The sequence below is a fragment of the Panthera tigris genome, chromosome F3 (genome assembly GCF_018350195.1).
Source record: "Panthera tigris isolate Pti1 chromosome F3, P.tigris_Pti1_mat1.1, whole genome shotgun sequence".
NCBI classification, from domain to species: Eukaryota; Metazoa; Chordata; class Mammalia; order Carnivora; family Felidae; genus Panthera; species Panthera tigris.
The window spans coordinates 32,605,389-32,623,434 of NC_056678.1; the positions used below are offsets into that span (position 1 = coordinate 32,605,389).

The 18,046-nt window shown below is 45.1% G+C and overlaps 1 protein-coding gene across 10 annotated transcripts in view; it reads right to left on the minus strand.

The window, feature by feature from the left end:
- Positions 1–18,046, minus strand: part of HHAT (hedgehog acyltransferase) — a 321,914-nt gene that overhangs the window by 99,084 nt on the left and 204,784 nt on the right. For 8 of the 10 annotated variants that reach the window (XR_006214213.1, XR_006214214.1, XM_042976895.1 and 5 more), the window contains one exon: positions 11,121–11,207. The exons of the other annotated variants lie outside the window; for them this stretch is intronic. Coding sequence is in view for 6 of the 8 variants with exons in the window: in XM_042976895.1 (XP_042832829.1) it covers positions 11,121–11,207 (87 nt within the window). In the remaining 2 variants the exon portion in view is untranslated. The remainder of the gene's footprint in view (positions 1–11,120; positions 11,208–18,046) is intronic. 10 annotated transcript variants of the gene reach the window in all.

Consider the following 18,046-nt stretch of genomic DNA (forward strand, 5'->3'; position numbering starts at 1 on the left):
CAAAGCACTCTTTTGACGAGCATCACATTCCTTAACAAACTGCCTAAGTGGAAGCCCCCAGTGTCAACAATCCAGATTAGAAAAATACACATTATTCCTAAGTATCTTCTCTAATTAGTGTTCGTATGATTTGTACACCTAATATATTTTACACTAGAGAGTGTTCTAGAAATATCAGTAAATTCCCCGTCTCCTAAGTGTTCACCAGCTACCTAAAGTTGAACTGGCTTATTGCATGATATTTGTGAACTGTAATCCTGTAATTAAGGCCTCATCGGTCCCTGCAACGCCAGTGCTCTGTAATGGTTGGTATAATGTAATCAAGTTTAGGTCATATTCAGTTAGTCTCTGTTATTCTCATTCATTCACGTATTAAATCAATACCCACTATGGGCACCCACTATACACCAGGCATCGCGCTAAGTGCTGGGGATACACACACTTCAGTGATGTCCCTGTGCAATTTTTACGGCACTGGGTAGGTCTTGTTTCACCATCTCTAAATGAGCCTTCATTAAGGATTTTGTTAAGTGGCTCTTCATCACCAGGCATCGTGCTGGGCACGATGAGGAAGATAAAGATGCTGGAGGTACAATCCGTACCCTCAGTAAGTTTATCGTCTGGTTGACAAACAAAACACACACTGAAAAAGACAGCAGTGTAAGGCAGTGTAAGCAGCACCAAAACAGGAATCTAAATTAACACTTATCCAGTACCTTCTACCTGTAGCCACTTGGCTGGGCACCTGCCATATTTAAAACGAGGAGGTAGGTTAAAAACCCTCAATTTTCCGGATGAGAAGACGGACTCACTGAGTTTAGACGTGGACTCAGATCTGTCTCTGAAACTGGCATCTTATCACCATATTGTGCTCTTAGCTCAACTTTGTCACCTAGACCTATTTATGCATTTATACTGATTTATACAAAATTTATGCAATGAGGTACAGAATCATTGTTAAGTGTCCTGCTCGTATTTTAAAATTATGAATAGGTTTGTTTTGGCTCACCCTAAACCTTAGCTAGGGACTGGAATGTGGCAAAGGATTCTGTATTTAAACCAGGAAAGCAGGGGGTTACTATCATCGTATTCCTCAGTTCTTTACCTGAGAAAAGGTACATATGACAGAACCCTGCAGAGCACCTGGCTCTCAGTAATCATGAATTTCTGCAATGGACTGGATTGTGTCTCTCCCCAGATTACTATGTGGAATCCTAACCCCCAGTGTGATGGTCCCGAGAGGAGAGCCCTTGGGAATGAGATGAGTGCCCTCATAAAAGAACCCCAAAGAGCTCCTTTGCTTCTTCCACCGTATGAGGATACAATGGAAGTCGGCAGCCTGCAGTCAGAAGAGAATTTCCACCAAAATCTGACCATGTGACACCCAAACCTTTACTTCCAGCCTCCAGAAGTGTGAGAAATAAATTTCTGTTGTTTATAATCCACCCAGCCTATGACATCTGTGACAGCAGCCCATACGCACTAAGACAGCCTCCATTATCCCCATGGGCAGCACAGCTCAAGGTTTGGCATTTCTGAATCTGCACAAGGCACCCAAGTCAAAAAGAAAGGGAAGGGGATTTTATTTTGATGAGGTACCAATAGTTCATTTTTGCTTTTGTTTCCCTTGCCTCTGGAGACATGTTGAGTAAGAAGCGGCTGGAAATAGAGGGTATTATGCTAAGTGAAATTAGTCAGAGAAAGACAAATATCATATGACTTTACTCATACGAGGACTTTAAGACACAGAACAGATGAACATAAGGGAAGGGAAGCAACAATAATATAAAAATAGGGAGGGGGACAAAACATAAGAGACTCTTAAATATGGAGAACAGAGGGTTACTGGAGGGGTGGTGGGAGGAGGGTGGGCTAAATGGGTGAGGGGCATTAAGGAATCTACTCCTGAAATCATTGTTCCACTATATGCTAACTAACTTGGATGTAATTTTTAAAAATTTTAATTAATTAATTTAAAAAAGGGAAGGCACATCCACTGTGCTCTCCTCTGCTCATCTCGGCTGATGATGTCTCTGTCATCCCCTTTCCACCGGCTCTTTCCAACCAAGAGCTGTGCACCACAGACATGGCTCAGAATAATCCAACTTTGAGAAAACCAGCAAAGCATGAGAGAGACAAGATACACACATTCCCATTTTTTTCTTCAAGTAAAAATAACTTCGCGGAAGCCAGTTATGCTCTCATCCTGCTCTTTTTCTTCCTTTCTCACAATCTTAAAGAGAATAAAATAATAATAATGATACCACCACCACTTTCAGAAACTAAACACCAGCTCAAAGTTAGAGCCCTGGTCTTTAGATGGTACTAGAGAGAGAAAATGGAGGACTGAGTGCCCCAATAATGTGGGTTTCCACATGATTCTAAGATTTTGTGGTAAAGGAAAGCACAGGAAACCGTTTACAGAGTGGCAGAGTTTTGAGGCGGTCAAACCAGAAGAAACAAACAGTGTGTTGTGGGCTAAAAAGCCTGTAGGGTCTTCTGACGTCACAGTGGACCATAGCCCTCAAATGGCCTGACCACCACCAGAGAGGGTCACTCCCAAGTTGTTTCAGACTAATCAGGTTCTTGGCCTCATTAGAAATGCTTCTGGGTGAAAATATTGTAATTTCTCAGATAATACGTTGTGGGGTCTGGGACACATTGTTTCACTAATGTCTCTCTCTCTCTCTCTCTCTCTCTCTCCCTCATACACACACACGCGCGCGCGCGCGCACACACACACACACACACACACACACACACACACACACACACACACACACACAAATACCTTCATTTTCCTGGGTAAGTAGCACAACGACTAGATGACCAAAAGAAGGGACCAGTCATCACAGAGCTGCCAGTATAGCAACATAATCAGATTGAATCCTGGCTAGGCACATGCAGACCAGATGTAGATCTCCATCGCTGATGTGTGGCCCCCAGAACACTCAGTGGGAAGACCAGGCCATTTTTGTGGATGGCAGCATTGCATGGTGGAAAGATGCAGGTGTAGTAGTGAGCTAGGCCTGGATCCAAGGCCTAGATACTGCTTATATCATCAGCATGACTATCCAAAGGGAGCTAAAGTCTGTGCTAAATAATATATGCTGAATGGAATTAAAAATTCAATCTATTATTACTAAATCCTGTTTCACATTAACCTCTACTGACAAATCTCTCTTCGAGCACTTAGAATCTACTCTAATGATTCAACAGCTATTTACCAAGCACCTAATATGGGCCAGAGATTAAATTATTTACTTCCAATCGTAAACAGAATAGACAAAGGTCTCTACTTTCATGGAGCATTCTAGTGGCGGAGACTTAAACAGGTAAACAAATGCATAGGTGATATACTTTCATTAATAATTTCTGTGAGGCAATAAAGCAAGATAAAGGGCTAGAGTCAGAGCACATAATTTAGAATCCCACCATAGACAGCACTGTGTTACTATGCGTTCCTATGTGTTAATTTATACCGTGAACTGGGAGATAAACCTCTTGCACATACAAAGCACATGTTGTAAGTCTTCATTCCCTCTGACATCCATTAGAGTGCTGAGTACACAGTAAATGCTCAGAAAATTCTTACCAGTTGACTTAAGAATGAACTGACTAAAGAGTATTCTGTAAGTTAGACATCATCTAATCTCATGAGTTACTACTTGACACCATTATAAAATAGAAACTTTGGAAATGCAGTCTCGTCACTACTTCCAGACCAAGAATTAATGATATATACTTCTCATCCTTGCAACAAATCTGACCCCAAGAAAGTCCCAAGCCACCCATTTCAATTTCTTTGGGCACCTTTCCCAAGGATGTCCCATCATACCACATACCAGCCATTGGACCCCAATCTATGGATACCAAACCACAAGAATAACTGAAAAATTCTAAATGGATCAACAGCATCTTTCCTCTAGAGCCGTTTGGGAGGTTTGAAGAAAAGGGCAAAGATTGTTTACCCAATTGAAAATGAAAGTATTTTCCTTCCTCACTTTTCCAAAATTCGTAAGCCCTTTCAACCAGGAACTCTCAAAACTGACCAGGAAACAGCAAGAAAAAAAGTTACCAAATCCATTTCCTAACGCTAGAAAGATTATTTTTCCTTCCCTGTCCCTTCTCCCTAGCAATTCTCCCACTAGAATCCCTAAACACCACAAACCACTTAAGCCAACAAAAACAGATATGTAAGACCCAGGGGCAAGTCCTGGAAGGTGGCAAGGGTCTGACCTTCAGGACACTGTATCCTTTGTTTCCAAGTCAAGTAACAAAGAATGAAACACGGGGTCAGCCAGGTAGGAGTCACTACCTTCGATTAAAGCACCGACTATCCTGATTCTTTCTGTAATAGGGACCACCATGCTTTGTGAAAAACATTTTATATTCACTTGGCTTTCTTTTATCCAACTACCATTTGTTGGGTACCTTTCAACATTTGTTGGGTCCTATGCTAGGTGCTATAAGCAATTCAAACCTAAGAAGAAAAATCTTTGCCATCAAGTAACCTGCAATATAGTATTACCTCCAGATACAAGGTGGAATCAACCATTATCACCACCTAAGCTCAAGAAAAGACCCTGGGGATCCTGGTCCACATAAGGTGTACCCACTTGCCCAAGACATAGCTGAAGGTCAAGTAAGAAGACTGTTCTTCTGGCCCTCTAGAACATGTGTTCAAATGTCCATGTGGACCGTGTCATCTGACCTATTCCACTCACATACTCCTGGCCACCTAGATAATCAGCCAATAATCTTGCCCACTCCTTTCCTGATATTAGTTTACAAATAAGGCCCTGGGTGTCTATTACCCAGGCAGGAAACATTCATACCGAAATGTAATTTGAGTTATGATCTTCAGGCTGAAGAAGATTCCAACTTTTCAACTCTGAACTAGGGGTTTGTAGAGGTGGAAAGGTGGGGAGAGAGAAAGCTGGCTAGTCTCATATTCACCTGTCATCCAAGGAAACTGATATCTGTGAGGGTATTTACTGTAGTGAACCAGTCCTTGACATAATACATTCTTTCTGGGGGCGCCTGGGTGGCTCAGTCAGTTAAGCATCTGACTCTTGATTTCAGCTCAGGTCATGATCTCATGGTTCTTGAGTTCTAGCCCTGTATTGGGCTCTGCACTGACCATGCAGAGCCTACTTGGGATTCTCTCTCTCTCTCTCTCTCTCTCTCTCTCTCCCTCTCTGCCCATCCCTGCTCGTTTTCTCTCCCTCTCTCTCTAAACAAACATTAAAAAAATTTTTAAAAAGATCTTTCTGTATATTTATCCAGCAATTTACTGTCAGTTAATAACATAGTGCATTTAATGCCTTAAGTAAGCTGTATACCCAAAAGTTGGTCCCAACAACACAGAGCCTCTCTTCCTGAGGTCTCTTTCTCATCTACGGGTCTTTGACACCAGTGGCCCTTTTCCATGCTCCTTTAGCCTCTCAGGGTAAGGACTAGGTATGGGTGACAACCAGCACAACATATAGGAAGCATCATGGAGTTTGAGTCCCATGCCCCTACATCCTTAATGCTATACCCTTCTTGATGTAAAGGGACAAAATTCCTAAGCCCTTCAGGAAGTCACTGGCTTTGAGTCAGTTTTCCAGTGGCACTGAATTATGCTGAATCTGATACACTTACTCTCCCAGAACAAGTCATACTCATTTGTGAGTGGCTGGTCAGGTTAGGGGTGAAGCCTGTGGTCAGTGGATTGTTATTTTGGGTAAATTATATGAAGTTAAATTCCATACTTTCAGTCTCATCAGTACCAGTCTCCAACTCAAAGAGCTAATCAACAACATCTGCCAAACTACAATCAATTAAATGTGGCAAGAAAGCAAAGCTGTGGTGTCAGGATTCGGACTGCTTCTGGGTCTGCAAGATAACGCATGTATGTGTGCATCAGTGGAAAGAAAGGACACGTGGGGATAGGACAGTGATGTAGTACTGGCCTGACAACAGGATAACAAGCCTCCAGCACCTGGTGAGTGCGGGGAGCAGTGGGGAACAGGATGGTTGTGCCTGTTTTTATGTAATAATGCACTTAGCGAATGCCTGGAGGCTGAACACAGCCAGGGCATCTAGTGACAATCAAAAAGAAACAGCCCTTGCCCAGGTAGAAATGACAGTTTAGCAAGGGTAGAGTCAAATTACAGAAGGTTTTGGGTTCTTGCTCCTTTAAGAAAACCTAGAGAAAGATACTATTTAAGAGGAAATTCTTGGGGCGCCTGGGTGGCTCAGTCAATTGAGCATCAGACTCTTGATTTCAGCTCAGGTCATGATCCCAGGGTTACGGGATCAAACCCTGGGTCAGGCACCATCTGAGTGTGAAGCCTGCTTAAGATTCTCTCTCTCCCTCCACCCCTCTCTCCCTCTCCCCTGCTCACGCATGTGTGCACTGTCACGCACTCTCTCTCTCAAAAAAAATAAATAAATAAATAAATAGGGGCACCCAAGTGGCTCAGTCAGTTAAGCATCCAACTCTTGATTTCAGCCCAGGTCATGATCTCACAGTTGGTAGGATTGAGCCCTGTGTGGGGCTCTGCGCTGACAGCATGGAGCCTGCTTGGGATTCTCTCTCTTCCCCTCTGTCTCTCTGTTCCTCCCAGGCTCACGTGCTCACTCTCTCTCTCTCTCAAAATAAATTTAAAAAATATTTACAAAAATTCTTAAAAATAGGAGTGCCTGGGTGGCTCACTCAGTTAAGTGTCCAACTTCGGCTCAGGTCATGATCTCATGGTGCATGAGTTCAAGCCCTGCATTGGGCTCTGTGCTGACAGCTCAGAACCTGGAGCCTGCTTCAGATTCTGTGTCTCGTCTCTTCTCTCTCTCTCTCTCTCTCTCTCTCTCTCTGCCCCTCCCCTGCTTGCACTCTCTCTTTCTCTCTCTCAAAAATAAATTAAAAAAAACATTTAAAAAATTTTTTAAAAATTTTTAACTTAAAAATAAATAAATAAAATAAAAGGAAACTCTCTGCAGAGTCAGGAAACCTGAAACAGTACTGGAAGGGGCTGGGGGTGGGGGGGGATTATTACACACTCCTTCCCCAACCACCACATGGTGGACACAAGCTGAGAAAAAGACAGTGCTGGAGAGAAAGAGGAGGAGCAAGAGAGCAGAGTAGAATGAACCCTCTGCAGACCACAGTTCTGATTCTTTGTAAAATACTTTTTCAAATGAAAACTGTCACCGAAAACAAAACAAAACAGAAAATCAAGGGGAAGAAAGGATTTAAAGAGAAAAGAGCAAAGATGGCTGCTCTTATGAAAACAGGGACTCCAAACATCAACATTAATAAGCGAATTTATTGGTGGCAAGAAATTCCAATCAATACTAATCAGGCTCAGCTGGCCCGCTTTTCCTTGCTGGTTTTAATGGCACTTCCTAGCCCTTATCTGATTGGGACCCCACACCCATGCATACTAATGAGGCCACCAGCACAGAATTTATTCCTGGGCTTCGAAGGAGCCTGATGGGCACCATGTCTGTCCCCGAGTATCTGTCAGCCAATATATGAGGATTGCGCCATTAGTTCAGTTGGCTTGTTGGTTAGCTCCTAAAGGTTTCAACCTGTATGCTTGATGGCTACACATGGCTGAATCCTGTCATCTAACGGTTATGAGGAATAGCATGTGGAAAACTGGCTGGTTTGAAATAGTGCAAACTCCCCTCTGAAGATAGAAAACCAGAGAATTCCTGCTTCGGACGGTGATTTAATGATGGCCTCTCCTGACATTTCCCTAACTGTCCAGCTATCCCATAGCATTTCTTTCCTCCCATAGACACCCCCTTCTTGGGTGCCCTTAACAGGATCTCAACCCAATTCCAGGACTTCCGCAGCCATTTGTCCCACAGCTCCACTCCCACACACAAATTCTAACTCTTCTCCTTCCTGCCCACCACCCCAGTACCTGCCCCCAGCACAGGCAGGAGCTATCGTGCATTCCACCAGCCTGGAGAGAAAGACAGTAAGTTTTGTGGACAAACGTCTCTCCACCCCTTACGTGTGCTTTACCCCTGGTGTCAGGGTTGGCGGTGGGGAGGAGCAGGCAGAAGGAGGTGTTCTTAGGTGAGCACTTAGAACAAAATGGCCATCCTCTTTCTTTCACGCTGCCCCTGCTTCTTCAAAATGGCCAGTGGTCAGCTCTTCCTTATGGCAATGTGTCCAAACGTCAGTCTTTTGTGGCAAGTGTTTATTTGTTCTTTGGAAGGAACTCCTCCTCCAGCACCTGCATATGAGACACCCTTCTCAAGTTCACCACCATCCTCTGGTCCCTCTTAGAGGAGGCTCAATCCATATCTTCTTGCTTCTGGGACTCCTTACCTTGTGGGCAGCCTTCTTGGCAGGTGGGGAAATGGGAAAAAGAGAAGATACCAGCAAGATGGCTCAAGCCCAGCTACCTTCAAAGGGGCCCATGCAATAGACACGAAGTTCATGTACTCTAGCCCTGCCAGATGACTGACAGGAGACTGCTTGATGGCATCCCTTCCAGACCCTCCACCTCTCTCCTGACCCTGTTTTCAAACCACGGCAGCTTTGGGCATTCTCCAAACCTGGTGGCTTGATGACTTTCAAAGGTGAAGCCATCGCTAGTCCTCATTTAACTGAGGAGTAAGACTTCGGGGGACCCCCAATATTTATGAGTTATTCTCTTGGGGTCTTCCTCTCTCAGTTTTAGAGAGGAGTAACACTCCTTCTCCTTCCCCCAAGATATAGGGAAAAGAGGACATGAATAGCATTTCTTTATAAACACCTCAGTTCTCCTAACCCTTCCTCTTCCCTCCTAACCCTTCTCTCTTTCAGTCCCTTACTATGGTCAGGAAAGCGATGGGAAGGGACTTATAAGGCTGCTTCTCTGACTCAGGACTTTCAGTAAGGTCTGGGAGCACTTAGAATTCTGAATTCTGAACTGAGAACGTGGAGCCATTTGGCTCTTGTCCCAGCTTTGGGTCTTCATCAGCTCCACGGAATAAATAGAAAACTCTTGTGGCTTCATGTCCCCAAAGTTACCCACTCTTAGCTCAGATCTCCACTGACCACATGAGGCACCTTTTAGAAAGACTTGATGCCATACAAATCCATCCCTAAAGACAGGCAGCCCAGGGAAACCCATTCTCCTGGGCATGGTTTAGGGATGGCATCTTCCCATTTAAAGGACCTCAGCACCTTCAAACTGGAAACTATCCCCTTCCTTCCCAGCGTCTCTCCCAACACACACACCACACCTACCTGTGTACTCACACACATGCTCACAACACCTCCATGGGGAGACACACACACACACACACACACACACACACCCCTGACTCACACAAAGTGAGAGGGGCCTAGTCTCTGGGTAGAGTGAAGAGTGCCTTTGTCCCCAGACCCAAATCTCAACCTTTAGGAGCCAAACCCTCCATGGATCTCTCCCCAATACTTCACTCAACGGTGCAATCACTTCCTAGGCCCTCAGAGTAAGAGTGTCTTTGAAGCAGAACACCAAACCAAAGTTTGTCATCCAAAGTCAGGAGGACCAAGCAGCAAACTGAGGCTATGCCCCTAGTTGAACTAGGGTAGAAGGCTATGGTTCTCCTAGAAATAATTAATTAATTCAACAAGTATTTTTGAGCCCCTACATTATCACAGACACTCTAGAAGGCACTGATACAGCAGTGAACAAAACTTATAATTACACAATTAAAACAGTGGGTGGGTGCCCTCATCCTAAAATTATTAACTTATCTTTTTATTGCCATTATTATTATTATCACTATTACTACTGCTGCTGCTGATTTATCTTTCTGAAAATGCCTGCTAGACAAATCATGGGCATTCACTGCCCCCCTCCCTGTCTCTCCACACACAGTGTTCATAAACCCTGTCAACCCTTGATTTTGCTCGCTCATGCAAGGCTTTGCATGCCTATGATGTATGACAACATAAACGGAGCCTGCTCCACTTGAAATTTTCAATAAAAATACAGATCTAAGTGATGAATATTTTATCCAGTGAAGAAAACAATTTCAGGGCCATTTCTAATAACATGTCAACCCAACAGGAGTGGGAGGGAGCTGGAGAGTAATGAGGTGGATAAGCACCAGCACCAGAAGAAGCCAAGGCCCCAGGCAAACCAGATTGAGTGAGTGAGTGAGTGAGTGAGAGAGAGAGAGAGAGAGAGAGAGGACTGAAAGCTCCGAGCCCAGCCCTGTTTGCAGAGGGGAGACTGAGGCCCACAGAGAAGTGATTAGGGAAGCTCACATTGCAGGGGCCTAACCCAGCCAGTTCTGAGTGCCAGATGTGTACCTCTGGCCTCAGGGAAGGGTATTTGGGGATGCTCAATGAGTGTTTAGAAGGGATACAGATGAAATCTGAAGGAGACTGTGAAACTCCACTGCTGAATGAGCTATGACTCCAAAATGCGCATAGGTTTGGGCTTTATTACTCTGCATTTTTGCACATTCCTGAGGTTCCTCTCTCCTGCTTTCATGGGTGTGTGTCTGTCTTCTCCACGATCCCAGAAGTGCCTCAACAGAAGAAATAATGTCCCTCTCCTCTGCCTGAAAGGTTCCTGAGGAAAGGGAAGCCATGTAGCCTCTCTTAGCCCTAACTCCTGGGGGAGCCCCTATAGAGCATGAAGAGGGGCTCAGGCTGAGAGCAAAGTAAGCAGCAGGGGCTTCCATGCTCTGAAAATTCAGCGTGGGGTTCAACATCACAGAATTTGGACCTTTCTGTTATAAGTCAAGAAACCAACCTTGGTTCCTTCCATCTGGTCAGTGATGAAGCCACCGGGGACAAGAAGCTTCCATAGCTGCCTCTAGAAACCTACCTTCTGCTCCCCTCTGCAGCCCCTCAGTCTCCCATGGCTAAAGGAAGATGCTGAAGCTTTAGGGCAGCCCCTTCTGGGAGGCAGCTACATCCATAACTTGTCACGAAGGAGGGGATTATTACGGTCCAGCCTCCTTGTCTCAAGGTGGGACAACTGTGAAGGGCAACCTGGCTCTACAGCTACCCGTGGGGTCTACTAAGAAACACCTCTCTGCAACTGACAGCAGTTCAACCTTCCCTTTGCCTAATCCTGCTGCCCTCGCCCCCTCCCACGTGTCCACCCCAAGAGCACTTCCCAGTAAAGTACCTGCATTCAGAACTCATCTCATAGTCTGTTTCCCAGATAATCCACTCTCTCAGCCAGGCACAGGCTGAGGTTTGTGAGAAAGGGCATCTGGGAAGGAGATAGATCCAATGCATAAGTTACTTAGGTTTTAAGCAAGCAAGGCACTGATTATTTGCCAAACACACAAACTTTCCCCCAAAGCACTCTGAAAGTCATGAGAGGTCTGCAGGAATCTCTCTGGAAAATTACAATGCCCTGAGGAATTCTCAAAACGTTTTCCTGCCACCTGCCTCCCTGTGCATCTTCATTATTCACAACTTTGTTTATCCATAGAAACAAAATGTTAGAGCTGTCATCAGGAATACAAATGGGAAGCAAGCTACTCTCAAGGCAATCAATAACGCTGAGTAAACAATGGGATGGCAAACTTTTTATTTTTCTTTAACTGCTGGTCATGGATTATGAAGAAGGAAAGGAAATTCAACTCTTCACATCACAGTCGACTGTCAGTAAGAACAGCTCACTTCCCTATCTATTTTGCCCACTCAGGCATAATTGAAATGGCCTTGAGAGTGAACAAAAATATTAGATTCACTTTCCAAAACTTCATCCTTACAAAACTTTTGTAGGATCTCCTCCTTTCTGCAAAGCTTACACGTCTGTTTATAAAGGCAAAGGCTTCTCCCTTGGTTACCAAAGTACCTTGGTTACCAAAGCAGCCTGGGAGCTGATAAACCAATTTGTTTTGCCCTCAATAAATCGTTCATTAATGTTGCCATGACATTTAAAGTTTAAAATGGTTTTATGACTTGAGATTAAAAAAGAATCATTCCAATAAATTTCTTATAACTGAGAGGATTCCTAGCATTTTGATTAAGTGGTTCCTTGTGATGATAAAGTTTTATCTTGAATAATGAAGGGGGAAAGCATTAATCACTTTAAAGTCACTGGTAGCTGGTCTCAAGAGCCCAGCTGCCTCTCCTGGGGGATTACTGAGAAACACAATCTAAAAAAAGACAAAAAGCAAACCACCAATCTTCTAGTGGGGTTAGAATTTTCAGAATAATTCCTAAATCTGAGCGGTCTCTAAAATGGTGCCGCATCATCAGAACGGTGACAAGTGGTGCTGGGTTCCCTCCTTCCAGCTGCTCATACCATAGGACGGGAGGAGGACAGAGAGTTCCAGCTTTTATTTCACCGCTGGCACTTCTGCAGGGTGCTGGGGCAGGGCCGCGCCAGGAACCTCTGCAGACACTTGATTTTGGTCGCTGGAGTACACATCGGGTCTTAAGAGGGACCCAAGATGTCTGAGGAGAGCCGGATGTTACTGCTGAAATCCAAACTCTGGCTAATGGCAGGATTCTTACTACCACATAGCGTTAGCTCTGTATCAACCTGTAGAAGTTCCCATTCCTGTTTGAGACATCGTTTCTGAAGATAAGACAAACCAATGAGAGTGAACTGTTGGGTTTCAGTGGGGTTTAAGAGTATCTTTCCCATCTCTCCCCTCCCCTACCCCTAGTCTTCCTCTGTAGGGGAGAAGCGACTTGAAACAACATTTACTAAATACCTGCCATGTGCTTGTCACTGCACCTTTAGCTCCATATCATTTAAGGTGCAGAACAATGCTGAAGAGGGTATTAATACTGCCATTTTACAGCTGAGAAAACTGAGGTTCAGAGAACTTACATAATTTACCAAGGACACACAGACTGTGAGAGGCAGAGATAAGATCCAACCTCAAGCTCCATATAAATCTCCGTTCTCCGATGTACTTTTGGATGTACACATATCAATCTCAAGCCACCCACAAGGTAGGTGACTTCAACCAATCTGGGTTGAAGAAGAAATCAATGCTGATGTGTGCATTTCAGAAAAGACGAACTCTGTGTGGCTGGAATGATCAAACAGCTGGGCTTGAAGGCAGAGAAACACTGAGGTGGCGGGAGGGAGGAAGAATAAACGCTTCAGGAGCCAGCACAAAGGCCTGTGGCTGGGAATCAGCACAGTGCCTGGAACGGTGGCATGGGGGCGATGGGTGGAGAGAGTAAATTTCCTCATCACAGGCCCTGATGAGCCTTTGGTCCATGTGCCTCAAGACAGATGATGATTCACAATGTTATTTTTAAAGGCAGAATGCAGGTGGGCAGTGGGATCCAATTTAACAATAATCATTTATTGCAGTTATGGATACCTTAATCTTTCCAAACCATTTCCTTTGACACTTTTATCCTGTAATCATGCCATCAGTTAAACAAGATATGTGCTATTATGCTCATTTTAAAGAGAGGAAAAATGAGGCCTACCTTCCCTACAACTCCTCCAAGCTAGCAGAAGACGAAAACTCAGGTTCCTGACCACCAGGCCCTTCAAGGGGATGAATATCATCCATTAAATGGCCTTGGAGAACTGGCTGGAACTAGGTATTCCCACCCTGCCTTACGCTCTTCTCTGTGCAATTTCATAAGTCAGGAAGCCCTGCCCGCTCATGCTGGACTCCTCAGAGGACCATGGACTCTGAATAACCTCTCTGCAGGCCCACACTTAGCCAGTCGACCCTTTGCATATCATCAACAAAATGCACTCCCTGAAAGGCCTCACTGCCAACGGCTCAATGCCAATGCTTCATTCTAAGAACCTGAGCTTATGTTGAAAATAAAGACAGATAACGTCTGACCCTTCCTCCTTCACCCCACTTCCGATAATAAAATAACAATGACAACAAAAACAACAATAATACCTAACTCGGTACTTTAAATGTATTATGCCATGTGATCCTCGCAATAACCCTCTGAGGCAGGTACTGTTATTATTCCTGTTTTACAGATGAGCAAACTGAGGCCCAAGGAGATTAGAAGATTTGCCTGACTGAGCTACCAAGGGGCACGGCCAAGAGTGAAACCCAGGAGTTGGGCTCCAGGGTCCATGTTCTTAATCACCACACGGTACTGCCATCCCCCAGGCACTGAACCTGGGGGTTAAGCACAGAACACCTTCCCATTAGTGCACGTGTGAGGTTAAAACACCCTGTTGGCTGATGGCCACAGCGTACCAAGGAGAAGTGGAGCCCGGGGTATGGCATGGGCATCCAACAGCAGCTGGGCCCCCTCGCCAACCTTCAGCACGCACCTGCTGCACTATCTCTGCCAAGTGCCTTGGTTCCTACTCAAGGTCCTTCACTTGGACCCTGATTCATCCATTTGTTCTTCATTTATTCATTCATTCAGCTTACAAATAGTTATTAAAGATTTACTATTTTCTAGGCCTTGTAGACTCGATGGACACAGCCTTTCAAAGCAGCTACTGTCTCTATTAACCCGCATCACTGTAAATGAGCCCCTTGAAGAACCGTGCTGCCCCATCTGCCGCAGTGCCCACCATGACACAGGCCACCGTACGGCCTGAGTTCACAGCGGCCAGCTTGGCCTTGGTAACTGCGTCAGACCCCATTCCTCGGTGTTTGTGGAAACTTTCCCCAGGTTTCCTTTGCCTTGGTACACACAAGCGAGCCACGAGGGCAGAGTGGAAATGTTCGTTAAGACAGTGGGGGCTCCCAAGGAGGACCCATCGCTTCTGGGGACAGTGAGTACAACAGGTATACAATGAGAATAAAAACAAAGCTGCCCTATCAGAGTCTTCCCCCAGGACCCTCTGGACTCTGCTTCTTGTAAACACCCCCTCGTCGCATGGCTGTTTATGCCCACCCCATATACTGTGGACAGTTTCATACTTTCACTTTTTAAAGGCACTGGCACTTCCAGGCTGATCTGCTGTGCCCTCTACACACATTTGGGAACTACCACCTATGTGGTATGACATGCCAGCTCCAACAGCCCGGGCTCAGGACAGGCAGAGGGAAATGGCCCTTGAGTGGGAGTCACTGGAAGACTTGGTCAAATTTACAAATTAAAGCTATTTGGGAGGAAACCTGGAAGCCTGAATTACCAGCAGCTTTAGAAGAAGTGAGATTTCCACGACTCACTCACTCACTCATACTCCTCACCGTGCCCAACTCAATGTCAGGTGCACAATGAGTGTCTAGTAGGTTTAGAGAACATAAGTAGTAACTAGATGACTGGAGTATTGCCAAATAGAGGCCCTTCGGGCCCTGCCTTAATGAGCAGATAAAACCAATGTGCCATCGTCACAACTAGCCAGAGTGTCGCCTAGGGGCCAGGGATACGTTTCCTTAATGGGATCACACATGCCCTGCAATTTTCTGTTAATACTATTAACAAGTCTGGCAATTTCCTTTCTCACAGAGAGCAAAGGCAAATTTCTGCTCAGGCTCTACTCAAATTATGAACCAAAAAAGTTTTTTTTTCTTATAACCTATTCAATTTACCTCTCCATATTACATTCCAAACCCCCTACCATCTACTGGCCACTGAAGCCACCTGGGACCATTTGAAAGGATCCCAAGAAGCCTTGGGGACTGTCTCCATTCCAAGCATCATTACCTATCACTTCACTCCAACTGTGAAAAAAACAAAAACCCAAGCCACCCCGCCTCCATTCTCCCCTCACTCTTACTATCAAGATTCATTATCAGGTCTTGTCTCTTCCACTTTCATGGTATCTCTCAAATCACTCTATCCTGCTCACCCCCACTCTCATGGTGAAGGTTCAAGCCCTCTTGATTCACTGCTCAAATCCTTACAACTCCTTGTCTATCTCTATGCCTCCCTCCTTGCCACCACCAGCTGCCATGTGCTCCCCACACTGACGTTGAGTTATTGATTTAAAAACACAGATCTGATCCTGTTAATCCTGTGTTTAAAGCCACGCAGAGGTTCCTCGTTGTATGAGCAGGATTAAGTCCCAGTACCCTGGACTGTCTGTCCCTCAAGGCCCTCCTCTTACCACGGTCCCCTGCATGGGCCTGACGCCTCTACCCCAGCCACACTGGACCTCATTCTTTCCACATTCACACTTATCTTCCCACTCTGCACCTCTGCTCCGGCTGTTTCCTCTCCAAAAATGCCCTCCTCCATCTGCCATGCCTGCCATGGCAAAATTACAAATCTTCAAAGTCCAGCCCCTGCGTCACATTCTCTGGAATGTTTCCTGGCTTCCCCAGACCGAGTTGATGCTTCCTCTTCTGTATTTCCCTATAGTTTTATCCACAGCCTTCACACAGCCCTCAACAACACCACATTCTGTAAGCTCTGGGCCACTCTGTGTCGGGGGCCCTGTCCTTTCCATCGTTATGTCCCCATGGCACAGTGTGTTGCCCGGCACAGCAGCCACTGAGAGAATGTTGGCCGAATAGATCGGTTAAATTTCAGAGTAATCCAGGCTGCTGAGGACCAGCATACTGTCATCTGAAATGAAGCATCTAGACTGAACTGTCAGTAAGAGGAGATAAAGAAGAGGAACTTCAGCGAGAAAAGAGCATGCACTAAGGATGCCACAAATGCCCTTCCTCATGCCCTTCCGTGGGTCCTATTAAGTGCCAGGTATTGAGCTAATAAGTGTTGGTGATAAAAATAATGAGCAAACCCAGGCATGATCCCTGCCTTAATGGAGTTTACAACCCACCAGGGAAGAAAAACAATGAAATCATTTCACGAATAAATTTAAAAAAAAAAAAAAAAAACTGTAATGAGGTCCCAAAGAGGTAGAACATACTGTTTAGAGACAAATAATAGGAGGGTCTGACTCAGAGATCAGCAGAGACTCTCCTAAAGAAGTGATGACTAAGTTGAGTTCTGCGAGGAAAGTTTATTAAGCAAGTGAGAGAGGGACAGTATTCTAAGAATATGGAGTAGCTTATGCAAATGCCCCATGGCAGGAAGGGAAACTGTGCTCGCAAGGAACTAAAGAAAATTCATGAGGCTGAAGTGCACAGAGTGAGAGGTGCACAATCCTGGATGAGGCTGGGGAGGTAAAGAAGATAAGACACCAGAGCCAAGGGAGTCTCACAGGTCTGTTCAAGAATTTTGTCTTCATTCTCAAAGCAGTGGAAGCCACCAGAGTCTTTTAAGCAATTAACTATGTTTCAAAAAAACTCATTCTCAATACAATATGGAGAATGGATGGGGGGTAGGGCCAGAGAATAAATGGGTATTGACCAGATGGGAAACTGTTTCAGTTGTCCAGATAAAAGATCAGTGTGGCAACTGAGATTGAGAGACAGTAAGCAAATTTGCGAGATAGAAGACATGTAGAATCAACAGACATGGCAGTGGATGGATCTGGGGGGGGTGAGGACAAGAGAGGTATCAGAGATGCCACCTGTGGTCTGGTACAGATAGCAGGAGAAGTGAGGGCACCGTTTGCTGAGATAACAACTCTTAAAGAGGTCAGTTCTTGGGGGGAAATCATGAGTTGTGGTTAACAAATATGTTTTGGATGAACCGGGAAGGGGACATACCTATAAAAGAACTGAAGCCACGTGAAAGCTGGATTAGGAATAACTGGCCTAGTATTCTTTGAAAAATACCCCGGAACCTTATTAGACCCTTCTGACTTTCCCTAGATAAAGCTACCTGGCAAGGTCACCTGACAGGAAGGCACATAGTCAAATTCACTAAGACTGTGTATATTACCACCTACATGCATCCCAGTGGAGACGCCTAGAGCTTCAAAAGATCCTGTCCCAGGTCCAGTGGTGGGAGAGTGGGAGCGGGCAGTGCATACCATTTCTTTCTCTGTCCTTTTATCGGGGTCTGGTGTGTAAAGGTCAAGGACCACGGAATAGACATATCTTGGATCTTAAATGTCTGGCCCACAGTCCATCTGCACCCCAAAGGCACAGAGGAAGAAACGTCAACAGTGCATCTTGGGACTAGCAACTGGTTTAGGATAAACGGAAGGTGAAGAATACAAGAGCAGAAAAATAAGGTCAGGAAGAAAATCAAGGTTGGGAATGTGAGCTTGGTGGAGTTTAATATGAAGGCCTCTGACTGGAATGCCTCTGAACCTTGTCCTATGGGTAGAGAAGA